Genomic DNA, 20,873 nt, shown 5'->3' on the forward strand with positions numbered 1-20,873 from the left:
CAATAAGCAAGTAGTCACTATAAAATGACTTCTTCGGACTTATTGCTAGCTTCTTGTCTTCCTTGCTAACATTGTCTAGACGGTTATCATTAGTTCGTGTCAGCAGAAATAGGTTTGGCATTAATCTACAAGTACATGGCGCTATACCAAAAGGCACGCACATTATGCACCATTCAACAGCATGACTATTCCCGCTTGATATACTAGCCATCAAACCAAAGGAAATCAAAGGTGTATCTGCCTGTTTTGTATTTCAATCTGTAGGAACACCTTTTCGATGTCCAAGTTCAGGGCAATTAAAAAAAAGCATTGAAAATGGAGTAGAACTTGCAGAAGCTCTCGATTTAGATTTGCTCCTTTTTCTATAATTTAAACAATGGCTGAGCAAGGGCAATCCTGGTGTACGGGATAATGCATCGAACATGAACCGGAGTTCGGTGGCTAACGACTATTCCCCAATGACCTCCCAATGCAATATGTAATAAACTGAATGATCCCCACAAACTTTTTCAGGCACAGCTTTCTGCATAACTATGCAACACATACGGCCATGTAGCTGTGTCATAGCACCTAAGCAGACCTTCATGTCGCGATATCCATTCACGAACTTTTGTTACTCCAAGAGCGTTAAAAATCCTGGATGCCTTCTTTATAGTAGAGCCTGCTTTGCATTTGTATTGGTTGTCACTAATTGATTACTGACTTCAAGGTGAACTCGAAATAAACATGATTTGTATCCCATTGCATGCTTAGTACAGCAGTAACTTCACCATCAACTCCATCTATCCACTTTTTTTTCATTTTAGAAAAACCTTTTGTAGTTCCTTTCTAATAGTTGTCCACTTATGGAGGCTTATTCTAGCACTATTCATAATTATTTTTGTCCTCTCATGAATGTCAAGACCTTTCTCAAATATGTTGACACCAATAAACAAGTAGATGTAAAATGACTTCTTTAGACTCATCACTAGGCTTTTGTCTTCCTTGCTAACATTGTCTAGATGGTTGTCACTAGTTGCCATCAGCAGAAATAGGTTTGACATTATTCATCAAGTATATAGCACTAGACCAAAAGGCACGGATGTCATGCTCCATTCAACAACATGGGTGTTCTCGCTTGATATACTGCTATCAATACAAAGGAAATGAAAGCTGTATCTACCTGTCTCTTGTACTTCAATCTGTTGAAATGCTTTTTCGATGTTTATAAGTTCAAGGCAATTAGAAATCACCAAAAATGGATGGTTTCAATGGTTTTCGCCTGCACCCTATCTTGGTAAGCTCCGGTGGGTGCAGAGATTGGGTGAGCTAAGATGGATGGCGGCTACGTGTGCACTGTCCTCGCACACACATAGTGCTAGAGGTCACGCAATATCAAGGTTCGGAGATGCCCTGCAGGGAGAGGCAGCAGAAGTGTTCGATCCCATTTGCACTCTTCACGACTGCAGTATTGCGACTGCGAGTTTTGTCGATCATTCAGCGAGATCTGTTCCTCTTTGCCTGTGAGTGCACGACACCTTGCTTGCTAATTAGTAAGCATTTTACTGCAATAAAACTATGAACATTACTTCGTCCAGTTGTCTAACATTTACTTTGCTATCGCTTTCAATGCTTTGTGTTTTGAGCAAAACTGATACTTTCCCACCGACACACTAAACCTATCCTGCGTATCTCGAGCACTTATCAGTTAACACTCCCGACAACTTTAAACCTTCTGGAAAGTGGAAATTTTCTACAGTTCTGGCTGAGTGAATGTCTTGTCATTTTACTATATTGTGCCAAGTCGTCCCTGGCTTTCTTCTGCACCAGGAACATGCCTCACCCTACTCATTGTGCAAACCACTCATTCTTTTTGCCCGTAGACTTTATATGAAGGATCGAGGTAGCAACAAGAGAAAAATTTGCCTGGAGTGTCCATATAAGTGCGGTTGCAATAAAGCTTTGCATTTAAGTGTGGGCTTACAGCAATGCAAGTCATGCCACTGTGAAGCTGTACTAAAAGGCAAAGTTTACGCATAGCACTCATCCCCACTTCACAGTTTTACTTAAATATCTTAAGTTATGGCAAATGTGACAAAAAAAATACAGCAACTGCAGAAACTGTCAAAGCAGTGACCACAGCTGGCACAGGTAACCATGACGCTTACAGTGCAGAAGCATTCAGTGTTGAAAATTGTCCCCCTACTATATTATTGGGTCATAGAATTTTTGCACTGTTTTCAATTTGAATTTGCACCATGTGCCTAACTGTCTGTCTTAATTATGTTGTGTGCACTATAAATATATTATAACCACAGGCGTTTACATTATTGACAATGATTCACACAGAAAGTTCCATATGTTCTTATTATTTTATTTGTGCAGAAGTATAGCTCACTTACTGCCACACTTGCAAAATAAATCATGGCTGAACCACTAGAAATGGCTTTGTACTTGAAATCACATCATTTCTGCGCCTGCCTAGATTGTTGCAGTGCCTGGAAAGAAAACAAAACAAAGCAAACAAGGCTAGCAATTAGGTTTGATACAGAACAGCACAACATAAGACATTTAAAAAGCCTAATTTTATGGTACAGCAATGAAAAGCTAATTGATAACACCATTTAATGTCACAGACCACTCTGAACACTGTAGAAAATAGTTTAATGAAGTTTTTCTTTCTGTGATACCTGAAGGTGATTGTGGCTGTGTATTCCAAAAATGGAAGTTCCACTTGCTTCTGACACAGATTCTCTTGAGACAAAGACATTCCTCTAGTGTTTTTACATCCATGGTGTTTTAGGATGCCAAAAGATTTTATTCAGCGTCTCTGAAGTCTTCCCTCTCTATAGAATATCTATATTATGCTAACAGCTTAGTAAGAGTGCTTGTTTATAACTTGCTTAGTTTACAGCTTACATTGTTGCAGTAACCATAGTCTTTAGGTGCCTGCTTTCCATATCGTGGAAAAACTAGGCAGCACTCACTTGCTCACACCTCTGCCCTGATATTTTACCCAGGCGAGCACTCAATGTCACTTATAGTGACAGTATCACACAGTGACAATCACTGTCGGTCATTCACCGGCACTTGCTTGCATTCACACTCACACCTATCCACATCCACAATTGCACAGCTGTGGAATGGCTGCAAATGAGAGCATTCATGAGTGGAATATGCTGACCTGTTCTGCTTTTTTTTCACTAGGTTCAGTGTGGTTCATTAGCTGGCCTGCAGTCTCCTGAACACATACAAGTCATGCGAAGGACGGTGAGAATTTAGGAAGTCACACTGAAGTACCAGCCATTTTACGAGTGAAGAATTGTGCTTTCAGCTTTGTGCAGAGGAATAATATTCGGTGTTGAGTGTTCATGAGTTCCTGATCTAACTGGATCGATTATGTGCTGCATAGCCATTCATTAGAATAAACAGATATTGTCACAGCCTAGTAGGAGACGGGAAAGCCAGTGTCGAGGACGTGTAAAAGCACTTTATCAGCGCAGTCAAGGCGACGTCGTTGTCGTCTCTGTTTTTCTACTCGCGCGCTACTTCAGCGTCGTTTTCATCGCCCGGCACATACCCGCGGCGACCATATAGGATGTGGCATTTGCCCCTCCTTTGAAAAAAAAAAAATGCATCGTCCCGATGCACCTACGTCTGAAGGCTGTGCACAGACAGTGCAAAGTTGAGGTCATGGGGAAAAGTATGGCTTCATACACAGCACGTGCACAACCTCAGGCAGATGCCACCGGCGTTTGGAGCAGTTATGGCTGTGGCGGACAACTTCATAATTCACATCACTGATGCGGCGCAGAACTGTATACGGGCCTCAATTGAAGGATTTTGAAGCACAGTCAATAACAAAGGGGCGTCTGCCTAGGCATCTATGAATGAACCCAGTGAGTGCCCACCGTCGTGCGTATTTGTGGATGCAAATTGCCAGTCTTCGCGAGGCACGACGGGCGCAGAGCGTGACACTGAGAAGGAGTCAGTACGACAAATGCAATGCGTCGTCGACGATGTCAAACTAGCCAAGTCGCCGCATGCATACACCGCTAAGTTCAAATGGCGCTCTCGGCGCGATCGATGTGTGCAGCTACAGGTTGCAGCAGTCGGGAACACCCATCGCGCCACCGCCATCTTCGAGGGTGTTGCGGGAAAGCTTGCCGCATGTCAACAGAGCAAACGTGGTCTGGGTTGGCAGAGTTTGATATATCCATTTTACGTCCAACCTCGTTCGAAATAAAAAAAGTAAAAATGCATGCCATTTTCCAGGAGATATTGAAAGTGTTTGATATATGCAATAATTCGATATATCCGTGCTCGATATATCAAGGTTTGACTGTGTACACTGTTCTCGATCACACGCGCTTCCAGCATTTTCTTGTTTATATGGGATCTAGCAGCTGGAAAACGTATCATACGATCGCAGTTTGGCAATGTGCTAAAAGTTGGTGCTGAGAATTGTTTTCCAGGAACGCATGAACCAGTAAAAAATGAGTGCAACTCTATTGGGTCATTTTTGTTTCCTGGATTGGAGTGTTGGTGCCGGAAAAAAACATACCGTATTTACTCGAATCTAGGCCGATCCCGATTATAAGCCGACCCCTAAAGTCCGAAGCCAAAAGAAAAAAAAAATTATTACCTCCAATGTAGGCCAAACGAAGAAAGTGAGGACAGCGTTCACAAAATGCAAACAGCATTTATTGAATCTGAATGTGCAGAGCTCATTCAATGTCGTCGTCGCTGTGTTCCTTGTCACTGCCACCTTCAAACAGTGCACTACCTTCGGTACCATCAAGCACATTAGATATGCTGCACTTTTTAAAGGCGCGCACGATCAAAGTACCTGGGATGTCATCCCACGCTGCAGCTACCCAGCCCGCCAGCTGTGATAGCGATGCACGTTTGATGCGGCTTGTTGCCGTTAGCATGTGGTCTTCGTCAGTCAACCAATCGTGTAATATTTCCGCAGACGATCCTTGAAAGGTTTGTTGATGTAGACATCAAGTGGCTGCAACTGGCCCATCATGCCGCCCGGTATGACAGCGAGGTCCGTGTTCGCTTGGGCTAGCGCAGCCTTCATGTTGTCGATCAAGTGGCCACGGAAAGAGTCGATGACAAGGAGCGAGTTCTTTGCCAAAAGGGCTCCTGGACGCCGTCGCCACACAATCTTTTAACCCACTCTTCACCATCGCACCCGTCATCCACCCTTTCTCATTTGCCCGCACAATGACATTTCTCGGGAAAGTTTCTCGAGCAGGCAGTGTTTTCCTTTTAAATATCATATAAGGAAGGAGTCTATGTCCATCAGCTGTGCAGCACAGCATCACAGTTACGCGCTGCTTCTTGTAGCCTGCAGAGCGCACCTTCACCTCTTTGGCACCCTTTTCATTCACGGTGTACGCCACTGGCATATCAAAATACACAGCCATCTGGTCGGCGTTGCCGATTTGCCCAAGATTGTAGCCTGCCGCTTTTCTCTTTCGCAGCACATAGCGCTGAAAAGTTATCAGCTTTTCTTCGAAATCACTTGGCAGCTTCTGGGTGATTGAAGTGCGACGTCGGAGGCAGAAGCCGAAGCGCTTCATGAATTTCTGAAGCCAGCCCCAGCTGGCTTTGAAATCCTTTGGCGTTAAGCCTCGCTCCCTCGAAAGTTTCCTAGCTTTCGCTTGGAGCACTTCTGTTGTGACTGGAAGGGCAGCTGCTCTCTGTGTCCAAACAAAGTCGACCAGAACTGTCTCCACTTCGTGGTGACGGCCCCTCTTTGGTCCGCTAAATGCCATCCTCGTTGTGGCGCACGCAAAAAGCTGCTGTCGTTGTCCCCTCCAACGACAGACGTTTTTCTCGTCGACGCCGAAGTGCCGCTCGGCTTGAAGGTTCGACGATGCCTCTGCAGCTATCACAACTTTTTGCTTGAAAGCAGGACTGTAGTGGCATCTCCCGCTCGGTGCCATCGCGATAATACTACGCCGCACACTGATACGGCCGACACAACACAGGTCAAAATGGTGACCTTGCTTGTGTACGATTGGATACTGGCACGGCGAGTAGCGGCTGTGATACTGACTTTTCTAGATGGCGCTAGCTATGCACCATATTTAGCAGTTTCAATGAAAAACTGGCGCATCTTTTAAAATCCTCAAATCTAAGCCGACCATAGAGTTTGGAATAAGATTATTTGAAAAAAGCTATCAGCCTAGATTCGAATAAATACAGTACATAACGGGAACGTGCACTATCAAAGAGGTTCTACTGTAGTAGAGAAATAGGGCCTACAAATAATGAGTCAAACATGAAATATGTATGTACTTCTACACGTATGAAATTAAATGTAGGGGAAACGTGTCTAAAACGTAAATGGCCAATTTATTTCTCTTTATACATGAAAAAGTTATAGGAAAGACTTTTCAACTGGGTAGCTTGTAAATTAGCATGGTGTGGAAGGTCACCACAGTTCTTGGTTCAATCACAATACCCACATGAAGTGTTTGGTGGACGTAATATGTATGGGTCCCATTACGTGGAGGGAAAGTTCCAGTACTCGTAATAACTCCATGTATATTTGGCCATAACTGGATGTTTGAATAAATTGAATATCAAATTCCTATATCAAACACTCAAATCAGAATCCAAGTATGCATTCATGTACCAAATGTTGAATAGTCACAGGCTCTCTGGCTTGCTCAATTAGTCGGACTTTCCTGCTGCACTGTCAAGCTCTCCATGAGACCAGTGTATAATGTGGCAACCAAAATTTGGATGCCGCATGGTGTCAACTCAAGTTTCTATGTGTGACCTGCACGTGAGAGGTCACAAAGATGGTCATGGGCAAAGTTTGTGCCATTCAGAATGTCACCCACACCCTCGCTTTTGTCGGCAAAAGCATTTCTCGGCTTTCCAAGTGCTATGTGGTCGCTATTAGTTGATCTGCATCAACTTACAACATAAAACGTTTAGTTACCAACACCTGACTGGTTGTTAACAGTCAGGTGTTGGTTATGGTTAACAGCCAATGTCGTGCTGGGTAGCGTGACTGTGACGAAAATTGGCTGCTGGCCAGGAGATGGCAAGCTGCCACGGAAACCTTACTACTAATATGTTCATATACAAGTGGTTCATTGATGATCTGGCCTGAGAACACATGTACACGTTTGATTGAAGGCTGTACTAAAAGCGACCTCTTTTCGCTGCAAAGATGATAGTGCAACAATCAAGGTTGTTCGGTAGTAGTTTGCATTCTCTCAACAAAAAAGGGCAGATGAAACGTGACTGTACCTGATAGTAGCCAGTGTGGTAGCCACTCAAATACCAGGACATGAGCATTGAGGAAAGTGCACCGCTCTCAGCACTATTCTCCAAGAACAGTGACGGATGTGGTGGTAGGGGAGGTATGCCCTGAAAAAGAGGGTTGATGAGAGAGTTAACGAAGGACCACGGGAATATACACTTTACAAGTTTTGCTCATGAGGCCACAAAAATGATGTCCACTGGAACCTTGGGGTGACAGGGCTGGCTGAGATGTGCAATAGGCTAACTGCACAGAAACCTAGGGGCCACAGCGCTGTTGTGCAGAGCCCTTTAAAGGGAACAATGTGCAAGACATTATAGTTTTCTGAAGGGGGAGAATTCATTTTCAATTTAAAGCAGTGTCAGGTATGTTAACTATTCGAGAATATACCCACATTCATTGCAAAATAGCTTTTGCACTAGAAGACGCGAGTGAAGCTGCATGGCCTGCATCGTCTAGTGCAAAAACCATTTCACAATGCATACCCAACTCTCCCAAACCATGACTTTGAACCACACTCATGCTGTAAAATATCTAAAATTCACATTTATTGGCATGCCCGCAATGCCTTGTGAACAAAACAATTTAGTCCAGCTATATGGCATTTGCATACTTTTATACTTTGGTGCATGATAGTTGGGACACCCTGTATATTATATACTGCTTTTTCTAAAGAAAAAGAAAAGTAGGAAGATAAAAAAAAAACTGCTCCACATCAAGATCAGTCCATGTTAATCCCTAAGAATGCTAAACTTTTTTCAAATTTCGGAATGATTGTTTTTGTGTCTTCATAGTCATTTGAACCTAAATAGCTGTAATTCTTTGAAAAAGCACTCATTAAAATTTGGCACACAACCCTATTTTCTTGCTCTACACATGCTCTCCGATATTCATTAAAATTGAGCAGGTGGCTCTAAAGTTGGCTTTCTTGGGTGGTGGCCCCTCTAAAGTAATTCACTGTCCTGAAACTATGACTAGCCATCCTTTTCAGCTTTAAAAGGGCTCGCTTAAGTGTTTATGTACATATTATGAATTGCTGTGTTGCACTATTTTGGGTTTCCAAATCTGAATTGAAGATTAGCATCACATGGTGCTGAGCTGCTTTAATATTAGACACAACAATGGACCGATGCAACGGCGTGACTAGTTCTACCTAGTTCAATGCCATTCTTTGACACTATTTGATGCACCCACAAAATATGTCAGTGTAATAAAGTGCTGGGCTGATTTGTAATGTTCACAACGGAACACAGTTTCGACAAATGTAGTGACGATGTACAGATACCAAAATACTACTTCCTACTTCAACATTGTTTCTCAGCACTTCTTTACATGCCGTAAGAACATCCCACACAAGAGGGGAAAAAAACAATGACCAAGGAACACGTTTTGTGTGTGCAGTGATACAAAGCATTTTCAAACAAGGAGAGTTGGTGTGTCCTATCTTCTTCTTGCCCTCTTGTCTAGTACACTTTAAAACCAACATGTAGACAAAGTATTACTAAATACTTACATGAGCTGAGCTTGAAAGCGGTGCTCCCAAGCTAGCAGCACCCCACGGAGGTTCGTTGGGAAGCTGAAAGACCAGGATCATTCACATGAGCCTAGTTTGCAGGTAATTAAAAAAAAACAGAGGCTGTACCGATTCAGACTCCTGAAAGGACAGTCTACCAGCTGCACCCTAGAGTAGCTGAAAGAATGGAAGCTGTTGGGCCAGTTCAGTTAGGACAAGATATGCAAGCACACTGAGAACTGCTTGCCTGCCAATGTCATGTCTCAAGTAAGACCTTTCTTCAGCTAAGAATTGTGGAAGTGGTCACCTTGCATTGAGACCATGAAACAATCTACAACTACATAAAGTACACTACTACAATATAATTTGCAAATATTTATTGTTCATATGCAAGCAATACAATTCTGGAATCTTATTTGATGCCTCTAGCTCCGACAAAACTGTAGTAAATTTTATGATGCTGCACCCAGCTGGAGAAGTTAATGCAGAAGTTGCAGAAGTGTAGTGTCTGAGAGTACAGTCTACTGTCCTAGGCTGTCAAACATGCCACTGTTGATGAGACACCCATCATTTCAACAGAACCTTAATGGCTTATCTGTGCAGTAAGGCTTATCGGCCAACCAGAGCACATTCTGTGGTGACCATGTTGGTAAGGGTCAGAACGAGGGTACAGCACCAGACAGCTGGAACTAACGTGTGCAGCAATATACAGTCCACTTTGAGTTTGCTGTAGTCACAACACAAATACACTTCACATGCTATGAAGTAGCAGAAGCGTGGTAGCACTATGTCAACAAATGCCCTAACAATCAAAACACTTGTCCATGCATGGCTTCTTGATGATATGCTGGATATTGTGGATGGAGAGATAAAACCAAGCACCAATGAGCTGTATCACGGCGTTCGTGCTCTCCCCTTCTTTTCTCTTGTGTCTGTGTCTTGCATGCCTTACCCCTTTTTTGCATTGTGTATCCCACTATGAGGCATTATAACACACATTAAAACAAGCATATTAAGCTTTTTATGGCAAAGTGACACTGGTGAGAGCTGGACTGGCACTGGCAACAGTGGACAAATTACTGTCAATTTATACAATTAACAAGCGACAGGACAAGAAGGTGGGTCACTAGGACATAAAGCTTTGTAAAGTATTACTGCAGTAGCTGACTACGCAAGCGACCTTCATTCAAACTGCAGTCGAGTCTACATTTAATTAGACACTCGCATGCGATTCATTGCCTACTGATTGGAGCTGACACGCTCACAGTCAGTGGTGGCAGTCTACACAGGTGATATTAACAAGCCATGCCTTTTTGAGAGACCACAGCTCTTTTGCCTTTTGCAAAGTTAACAAGAACTGACATTTGGGTGAGTTTGTATGCATGCATGATTGCCTTAGTAGCACAAGGAAGATGAAAACAAAGACAAAGCGACAAAGTTTCACAGAGTCGTTTATAACGGTAAGCATCCCTAATGTAGCTTCACAGCTGATGAGTAACTTGACATAGAACCTCCCTTGACTACAAACAACCCTGTGCGAACTCAGAGCACCTGACAGTCAGAGACTGTGCACTGCATATCACCATCAACATCACCATCATTGGCCTATTCTTTATGTACACTGCAGGACGAAGGCCTCTCCCAGTGATCCCCAATTACACCTGTCTTGTGCTAGCTGATTCCAACTCGCACCTGCAAATTTCCTAATTTCATCACCCCAGGTAATTTTCTCTCATCCTCGATTGCACTTCCTAACCTAACGGTCCACCACTCGGACAACACTCGACGTCCTCAAATGGTACAAACATCCTCACAGTTTTTATGACGTCTTCGGGACGACATTCACGGGTTCATCCGGAAAACATCTTTTGCAAGACTTATTAAGGATGTCTGATTGTCCACGGAACGTGTACTACAGGACATATTGAGGACAGTTAGTTTTATGTTAGAAGGAACATTTAGATTTTTTTTTCACTGAGTTAAACGTTCATCAACTGCTCTTGATACCTCACCACTGTTTTTGATTGTACCATTTTGAGTACCCGCGGGCAATAGCATTTGTGCTTGGTAACGAAAGAGTGAGCCAGCAAGGTAACTCGCGATGTCAGCGATCAAGCCACCCCATTTTATTTTTTTGCTGGCACCGTCGTGGCTGGCACATTGGCACTTTCGATTTGAAAAGCCAAGCCAAGCCAGTCCAAGCAAAGTGCAGCACTGAAGAAAAACATGGCAGTGGACAGCGGGTAAGTGCCTTTCGTATTTTTCAGGGTGGCAGTAAATGGAACGTAGATTTGTATGGGGAAGCCATGGACTCATAAGCGCATGTTTTGAATTAGCGAACAGCGTAGACAAAACATTCATTGATTACATAATGAATCGGACGGCTTCGCGTGATTTTGCCATGGAGCTCTTTATGTCGGGTGGAATGGGTGCTGGAACTCACGGTGTCACGTCACCTGTAGAATAAAATCACCAAAGTGACATTTTCTGTTGGGTCGTTAAAGTGGACAGTTTCAATGTGATTATTTCAGCATTTCTGACCATCGCTTATTCATGGTTCAATGCCGCTGTAACGTCACTCTCAACCTCTCCGTGCTGTTTTTACGAACAAGAGCATTGTTGCGGATGTCCAAGCAATCCCGATGTTTTAGCACTGGCCGACGGCAAATATCGTGCTGTGTCGGCCTCTAAGCTAGATGCAGTGTATACTTAATGTTTTTCTACATCATGTCACGGCTAAGATGGTGAAAAGTATTCGTTATGTAAAAAAAAAAAAAATGACTATATTGATTTTGCCATAAAGAGCAACATTCAGTAACCAGCAGTCAATTGCTTTGGTGCTTCAGTGCTTCCATGTATGTTGCATAAACTCTTTCATTTGTCATTTCTCTGTATTTGGATTTAAGTTGTTTTTGACAGTGTGCTGTTTATTATTTCTCTCAGTGACTCCTGTGGGCTCTCATGCTTCAGTGTTTTTGGATAAAGACATTTCAAGCGGAGAATTCCCCTGGCTTTGTCACACTTCTTTCAACCTTTTTTGGCAGTGTGACATGCGCCGTTATTAAGCAAAATTCATAAAATGGTTTTGTGTGCATCACTATGGGTTTACTTTTTCATTTTGTGTGGCCCTCTGCAACAGGGCTCAAAAGTATGCTCTGCCAAGCAGAAAGTGCATGCTGTAGTATTAAGCATAAATTTCTCTCTTAGCAGAAGAAAACGGCTTACTTTAGTAATAAAATCACGGATTTTTACTGGTCGCAGCTAATGCCTAGGTCTTTAAAATGTCCTCAACACGTACTGAAAAGATCCTCGAATGCTCTTCTGAGGATGTCCTGAGGATGTGCTGAGGCCGGACAACAGGACTTGATAGGGATGTGTTGAGGCTCATGTGGGGAAATCCTGAGGACGTCCAAACGTATTCAATTGAATGTCCCGAGGATGTCCTGCGGATGTCATTGTGTTGCGTGGCCAGTTACCTTCCCTATGCATTACATGGCCTGCGCAGCTCCATTATTTTTCCTTTTATGTTGACTAGAATATCGGTTAACCCCATTTGCTCGCTGATTCACTCCATTCTCTACCTCCCTCTTAATGTTACATATAACACTTTTTGTTCCATCACTTTTTCGTTCAACACTCTCCATCGCACAGCACACACTTTAGCGAAAAGAACATGAAGCAAAACCCAGAATCATTGATCACATGCCTGCAAAGAAAATTGTTGCTTCTCAGTGCACGAAAGGTGCATTTGCTCTAACAAAGTTGCAAGACAGTGTAGGTTTGTCTTAGTCAAAACACGATGCCATTGCAAACATATAAATAAGGTATAATTTCGCTCTGTAATAATTACGAATGCTTGCTAGGCTGCTGTGTGTGAGCTACAGAGCTGCAGAGGCAAAACTTAGCAGTGTTGCATCTCAAAATGGCATTGGGCATTCTTTGGTGCTTCTCATGAGGTTCCCCCTTCACCAGTGCCAGCCTAGACAGCGACCACCAAACAAGGAAGCTCCACTGGAGGTGACAACAAACGCCACATTCTGTCGAAGCAGTAACAGCTGTCAAGACCCATGTTTCCAGATTGCCTTGTCACTGCATCGTAGGCTGGTTCGAAGGTTGGTCAACAGAGATGGAACACGGCAATATGGTGAGACTATGGGTGGAGTGCTGTGTGTTAACAGTGCGACCCCTCTGATTGGTCAGAACAAGGTAATCAATTTGCCTTGTGTAGAGAACTAGGGGAAAAGAATTACCTTAAAGAACCTCTCAGATGAATGAGAGCTCGGACTAGAATCCGACTACTTGCATTAATACGTAAATAAACCTCTTGTTTCACTCCTACTCCCATACATACGAATTCCTATGCCTGGAGGTTTCCTGGCCTGAACGCTGCCCTGAGTCACAACAGTAGTTCTTGGACGAAGCATTTTCTATCACACTTGAGGAACCACGTTTATGCGCTGTCATTACCACTCATATTTTGTGGCCTCCTCCAAACTTTCACTGCTACAAGATGATTTTACAAGACAGTGTACTTACATTAGGAATGCCTGCGCAATGCTGAAATGAGCCAGACTTCACATTGCTTGTGTGGACACTCTGAAATGTGACACGAGTGCTGTTAAGGTAATGCGAAATTGCATATTAATTTGGTTACTACTTAAACATGACAAAAGATATATTCTTTCCTGCCAATGTTTGACTCCACATCACCAGCTTTGTAAAATGTAAATTTCATTTCTTACTGTATAACAGTAGTGTAGCCAGGGGGTAGCACACCGGGAACGTGCCCCTCCCGAAATTTCAGTGTTAATATTGACATGTGTACTCGTTTAGTTGGTGACCGTGTTCCACCATCTAAGAAATTTTATTGCTCAGTGCAGGATGTGCCTGCATGTGTCGGAAGTTTCTCGAATATTATCGAGGGTTCTATCTGCTGTCTGCTGTCACTGAACCTTGTGTCATCTGATTGCTTGTATGCACGATGCCAATTGCATAGAACTTTCTGGAAGGCACGCAGGTAGCAGCGCTCATTCTGGAACCTTCAATGACTCCTGTATAAACGCCGACGCGCTTGCCCTGCAGATCAGATTTCGATGATTGCCAACCGTGTTCATCGCTACTGCTGTGCTTTGAGTGCGACTTGTTTTTGTGGGCACAAGTTCGCCAAATAAAAAGTTAGTTTCGTCATTCACAATTTCACCGCTGTATTATTCACCGTCACTACCACGTGACATCTAGTGGAGGTGCTAGTGCATTCATGTACTGAACGTCCCAGTAAAGCCGTGAGCCAAGTCCGAGCCACGAAGACAACACCAACGTTGCCAAGAACCAGTGAGCTAGCCACAGGCTGCAAGGACTGGCCCCGGAGCACGAATTTTTGCCTGGAAACACCAGAAAGTGCACGGCCACATCAGCAGCTACAATTACAGCCCCAGTGTCGGCAACACCAATCGTGCTGCAGCAGCCCAGAGCGCCACAAACGTTCCACGGTTCAACATTTGAGGACCCGGAAAGCTGGCTGGAGACATATGAGGGTGGCTAGATTTAACAGCTGGAACAGCGATGACAAGCTGCGTCATGTCTTTTTCGCATTGTAAGATGCTGCCAGCACGTGATTTGAGAATCGAGAAGCCACCTTAACGATGTGGGACCTGTTAAGAAGCAGCTTCCTGCAGACATTCAGAAGTGTCATGTGCAAAGAGTGAGCCCAAGCTCTACTAGAAACCTGGGCGCAGCTGCACAATGAAAACATCGCAATATTCATGGAGGAGATGGCCCGTCTTTTCCTGCACGCCGACCCAGAAATGACGAAACATAAAAAAGTTTACTTCCTGATGCGAGGCCCCAAGCAAGAACAAGAAGACTGTAGCTGAGTTTTTTACAAAGGCATCGACAATTGAGAAAACTCTGGAAATGCGTGCCAGGCAATATAGCAGCCAAGAGCTCATGCCGCCGTGCGCCATCCAAGCACAGGATTCTGACGACTTCCAAGAGACCATTAGGGCCATTGTGCACGAAGAACTCCGCAAGATCTTGCCTTCGTCGCAACCTCAGGTGGCCTCGGTCACTGACATGGTCAAGGAGGAACTGCAGCAATCACTTGGAGTTCCTCAGATACAGCTCTAATTGCCGCAATCCCTGCCAGAAGTGATGACATATGCCACCATCGCCCACCTCCGCGCCCGTGCCAGGGCCCCGCAGCACCACAATTTTATAGTCCACCACCGCCGCTGCCAGCCCGCCTGAAATGGGACTACGAGGGTTCGCCGTCAATAGTCCATGCCCGCGGCAAGGTGAAACATGGTCACCCAATAAACAAGTACACGTGTCAATATGGATTTGGCACAGATACCTTCCCCCCCTTCATACTCCCAGTCTCCGGTCAAATGTGTGCCCCCCTCGCCCTTGCAAAAAATTTTCTGGCCATGCCACTATTAATGTATTCTATTAATTTGGTCTCAAAATACATTAATTCAGCACTGCAGGGAACTGCGTTTTTGACTAAATAACTTTCAGCCATTTCACTGTTGCAATGCACAGAAACCAAACTATGAGCTCTTCTCTGTGCAAGACCAATAGTGTCGACTAATCTTGGGCACAGTACTTCAAAAATTTCCTACTTACTCCCAGAGCAATCAGTAGTTCATGAATTCCTCTGCCTCATTTAGTTCTCCTTGATAGTATCATACAAAAAATTATGTAACATTCCAAATTAACCAGCACGTCATCTTGGGTACACTTACGCTCCCTGCTCGAGCTTGCTGAGCTTGTCGTGCCTTCTTGCCCTCTGATGGGTGGAGGTCTGACAAAAGGACACGCTCCTCATTGCCGTACCCAATGTAGTGAACAATGCAGTGCTTCCCTCTAATGCACTTGATCTTGGCCTCATATGGAAGTTTGTCTCCAGAGTAGACTGCAATGCAGTAGTCACCCTGCTTCCATCCCTGCAGTAAACGACAAGAAGAATGGCTTGCCAATTGGCCCATAAAGGTCACTAAACGTCACTTCAGAGATAATAAAATTTGCGAAAGAGAAAATATGAGAAGGGGATTACATCCTGCAAGGAAAACACTTGATGAGGATGTGTAAGAGGTTAAAACTGTAATGTGTGCTTGAAAAGTGATGAGAATGCACCTAGAACAGCTGTACACAAGGGCCCATATTCTCAACCTTTTGGGGGAAATTTCACATACACAGATACTCTCACTTAAGCATGACACAGTGTTTTGTGCAATGCCTCAATGGAGTCGAACCAGAATCAAATAAAAGTGATATTGCCAAAGGTGACTGGCCCAGAATGCTGCCCCAGGTGTTTACAAATCCCCTTTGTTCCTTTAGTTTTCTTCTGAAAGTACACACTGTCAGGTGCACCTGCCTGTCTTGGTAGTACTGTTGGAAATCATCCTGCATGAGTGTGTGCTTAAGCCGTTTCATGGATCACTGGGTGTTGTGGATAGTGCAATGATCATGGCTAGTCATCCATGTCAACTTTGTGAAAAGAAAAAGGTAAGCAAAGCTGAAACTGGGCCAGTATGAGAGTAGTGGAACTGTGGGAATGCCCCTTTTGCATCAATGATTTCATAAATGAGGGCACTGTAACACAGAGCACCATCACAGTGTATGTATGCTGTTGGTACTTAAAAGTTAGGCTGCACAGAACAAAAAAAAGTTCCACGTAAGACAATGCCCTCCTTGTAGGTGTTAATGAAATGCTGCATAGGTTAACAATACTGCAATGGCAAAAACTGTCAGTGGGACAATTATCTCACATGAACTTGCACTCTGGCCCTTTGGAAAAAAAGTTAAGCACTGCAATTTCTTCTTTTGGTGTGGGAAATAAATTGCCACATTGGATTGCTAGCGATGTGCTCTACTGCCCCGCCACAGAAGCTGGTGAACCAGCTAGCGTTCAGCTTTGTTCTACTTGTGTGTGCAAGGAGTGCACTGCTGCAATTGCATGTCGAGGAAGATGCGTGCACTGTACATGAACTTCAATTTGAGGCTACCATCATAGGACTGAGAAAAAATGTGCCGGAAAACACTCCGGGGCAAATCAAGTGTAAGAGAAAGTTGTGCCCAAGGAGGGTGGATATAGCCATTGATTCACGAAATACAAGTTGAGGGGGAATACTGCTGTTTGACAGATGGGCGACGTTTAACCACTTAAGAGTGTTTTAATATGGTGTGTGATAAAGGATACTTCTGTCTAAACAATTCCTTAGGATATGAATAAATTCGCCTCAGGGAAGATTCTTTTCTCCAAGCTGTGGCAGCAGTGTGATGCCAGAAAACTTACTGTAGCACATGTAGAAATCCAGAGAAAAGATGGGGTATGCGGGAGATGGAAATTCAAGACGATGAGCAAAACGTGAACTGGTGCTCCTGCATTCACCTTGTAGGCACCTTGTAGGCTCCTTGTAGGCACCTTGTAGGCTCCTGCATTCACCTTGTTCACGTTTTGCTTATAGCACATGTAGGGCACACAAGTTTGCCAGGCAAAACAAAAGTATTTTGTACCACAGTTAAATATGGGCACACGTTCTTGGTGTATTCAAATATAAGAAACGCTAATTGTACGTGCGGCTCATGTGTGTAGCTTTCTCTTGCATTCCGAAGCACAATTAATTTATCAAACTACATTTTAATTGTGTAGAAAAGTAGGTTGTTGAAGCAGTGCAAGTAGACATAAGCAATGATCTTTATGAAAAGTGTGCAAGGCCGCACCACTTTGTATATTAAATGACTTGTAATAAACGTGCTCAGCTCATCATCAGCAAAACCAATGACAACGATCTTAGCGACTGAAAGTTGCATTTGCCAATAACAAGCGTAAAAAAGCCTGAGATCGCGCCACATGCTCAGTAAAGTATGACATGTTCCCTGTGCTAACTTACAGTCGATGGTTCCTGTCCTGCTGATGAGTTTTCCGACGAAGTAAGGTTTCTTTTTTCAATTTCTTTCTGAAAAAAAAAAATCGTGACAAGAATCACAGAGACCTTCCGAACAGAACTAGCCTGCGTCGCATGTCGCACACTTGCCTTTATTTTCTCGTAAGCCCGGTCGTAAGCTGCAATCAAGTCGCTGTCGTCCCACATGTCCTCGTCGATGGTCTTCAGGTGCAACAGGTTTTCAAGAAAACAACACCCAAGCAGAAAATTGGCTCTATTCTACACTTCACCCGCCATTAAAGCAGCTGAGGTAATAAAGAAACCAAAGCTGACGCTTCTGTACCTCGGTTCGCCTCCACAACACGGATCCTTTTGCCATCGTTGCAGCTCACTTCAGGATGGTATACCAAAAAATTTGATTAGAGACTCTCGTAACGTATATTACGCCGGATGTGCTGTGGCTCCAACGCATACGAACGCGCGTGCATAAACCATTGGCGTAAACACGTCGTGGTAAACACAGCCAACAGCGAGAGAGTATATAGACCGCATAGATCAATGCAAGAGGCAATGGTCTCTCAATGCAATGCCTGCCTGAGGTACAGTCACAGTACCTTATAGGCATTGTTCAATGAAAGGACGCGTTGCTTAATGGTTTCTCTATGCAGACTAGACATGTGAGGCAGAAAAGCAGGTGGCGTCATCTGTTACCCTTGTCAAGCGGGCAAGTTATTAAAGGGACACTAAAGGTTACTATGAAGTCGAGTTAAAGTAATAAAGCAATGCACTAGAACGTCTAAGGCGTCAATATAATTGCAAACACAGCTTTAGTAACCGAGGAATTGACGTAAATGCATGACACGATTTGAGACCCCCCAGCGACATTCCGGTACTAGCCCGATGATGAAGGTACTCATTATCATAATTTATGTCACTAGTACTCAACTAATGGTATTAAAAAGATTATTTCATTAAGTTATAAGACGGAAGAAAATGCTACTTGTCTGCTTCTGTTTGATACTAAGAAAAAATATCATTTTGACGTTACCCTTCAGTAGTATGGGTGGTCGAAAGGTTTTGTTTTCCCTCGACTCTGCGCCACGCGTGCTTTGGAGTTTCAGTTTCGTTATCGCGCCGTGCGTGGCTGGTTCTGCTGTATCGCGAAACTTGCATTTGGAACAAGAAAGCGAGAATGCCACTTCCATGTTATGTCGTGGGATGCGCGAATGGTCCGCGGAACCTGGCCAAGGGCAGTTGCAGCGGCGAATACAACGTTACTTATCACTGTGTGCCAACGGGTGAACCTCTCCGTTCTAAAGTGGTTAAGTGCCGTACCTCTGCCACAGCACGTTGGCAAAGAGCCGAAAAGCGCACTCTGTGCTCGGTGCACTTTCGTCCAGAGGATTACGAGTTCAACGCCGACACACTGAAGTCGTGTGGAGTGCCTTTCAAAGCAATGCTTTTCCGTAGCGCTGTTCCGTCGGTCTTGCCTGCATTCTCCGAAGCGCAAGAACAACTTCAGGTCGAAGACGGGGTGGTGTGTGCGGCATTTGATTTTCCCGAAGGAAAAGCTACAAGTATGCGAATATGAACAGCCATGACATGCAGTTGCCGTCGTAGTAGTACGCAACGACGCCAGCAGCGCGATCCCTCAGCAGCAGGTCACTCTCATCAATGCTTAAATCGCTGAAGTCGAGCCCAGCATCGCGAGCCAATGTGTCGTTGTCAGGGTTGTCCATTGCAACGAGCGTCAAAGTTGGCGTCATAAAATAAAGAACCAGATTATCAGTCGCGCGCTTTCCCTTCCGCTAGCCACCATAGTTCCGCTTTCGCTCTGCTGTCGGCACTGTCTTAGCTCTGTTTCTGGCCGCGCGTTTGCGTTTTGCTCAGAGCCGTCTGCGGGCGCCGTTTTACTCACTGACGGCACAACGTCACTATGAGACCATGACGTCACCACTCCTCGATCGGAGGGCGGGGGATTTTAACTGCGGTAGAGGTACGCGGGCGCTTCAAAACGCATTTTCTCTTAAAATAAGTATCTTCGCATGAAACAAGCGTTTCGAGGTTTCTGGGATGGTATTTCAACAGTCCACGTTGACTTAATATTAACCTTTAGTGTCCCTTTAAGCACTTCGGGACCTTGAGTGACACTTTATGCTACGCGGTGCTGAGCGCACTCCCATTTAAAAAAAAGAGGGAGAGAGAGAGAGAAGTGATGACAGACTAAAATTATGTTTTTTGAAAATGTAAATTAACATCAAACCCTTCTAAAAAGCGATAGCTTTAGTTTTATTATACATAAAAGCAAGCTTAATCTATATTTACTAAAAAAAAACGAAAATATGTTATCATAAGAGTTACAAGTCAAGGCCGGCCAAGACGAATGTCTAGCTAATCCATAATAAGGTGGCGTTCAGTTAGGCGGGATTTCGTCCTGCTAGAACAGAATATCAGCGAGTTTTGATTATTTTGTTAAAAGCTGTTCAACTGCTAGAATGAACTTCTGTGTCCTTTTTCTATGCATTACATTTTGTATCGTTGAAACCGCTGGCGGCGAGGCTACGTACTCGACCAGCAAAGTGCGTTCTGTGAACGCACTCCGACCGACGAGACGTTCATTTGTCTCGTACTCCGACCGGAGTGCAATCTTCTGCGAGTACACTCCACTTGCGACGTTTACATTTGGGAAAGTGCACTTAAAACGGAGTGCACTCTCCGTAAGTGCACTTGCCCGCTTGACAGGGGTATTAAAGGAACTTTAGCTCTCTGGAGCTTCTGCGTTGCCTCCGAGATTGAAGCGGCGCCGGTGCCAAGGTGCCAAGCATAGAGTTTCTCACTATGTAATGTAGTGAGAAACTCTATGGTGCCAAGGAGGTTATACTCATAGAGTTTCTTCTATGGTTACAATAAAGATTTCTGCTGGAGCGGCGCCTATGTGTCGAGGCAGTGCCTCCTCTAGAGAAGGCACTAGTCGAGGCGGTCGAGGGGAAGCCGCCAGAACCGGTTAGCGGCCATCTTGCTCAGGGCAAAAGGCACTGCCGCCGCGCCCTGAGCGCTTGAAGCCGTGCGTCCTATTACAAACGATGAAAGCGTGCTACCCTCCCTCCCCCCCTTCTTTTTTTCTTGGGAGGTGAGGGAAGGATGGAGTGATTTTAATATAAATCGAAATTATTTTTTGCTTATGCAAAAAAGGTGAGGGGTG

The 20,873-nt window shown here is 44.2% G+C and overlaps 1 protein-coding gene across 1 annotated transcript; it reads right to left on the reverse strand.

Moving 5' to 3' along the window:
- Positions 1-2,337: 2,337 nt before the first annotated feature.
- LOC135904080 (survival motor neuron protein-like) lies at positions 2,338-18,314 on the reverse strand. Its single transcript, XM_070531883.1, has 8 exons — positions 18,015-18,314; positions 17,822-17,893; positions 17,678-17,743; positions 15,527-15,727; positions 13,320-13,379; positions 8,784-8,846; positions 7,258-7,377; positions 2,338-2,477 (listed from the first exon to the last, which is right to left on the reverse strand). Exons 1-8 carry the CDS (start codon positions 18,048-18,050, stop codon positions 2,445-2,447), a joined length of 651 nt encoding a protein of 216 aa, XP_070387984.1. The 5' UTR covers positions 18,051-18,314; the 3' UTR covers positions 2,338-2,444.
- Positions 18,315-20,873: the final 2,559 nt, after the last annotated feature.

Source organism: Dermacentor albipictus, chromosome 1 (assembly GCF_038994185.2).
Source record: "Dermacentor albipictus isolate Rhodes 1998 colony chromosome 1, USDA_Dalb.pri_finalv2, whole genome shotgun sequence".
NCBI lineage: Eukaryota > Metazoa > Arthropoda > Arachnida > Ixodida > Ixodidae > Dermacentor > Dermacentor albipictus.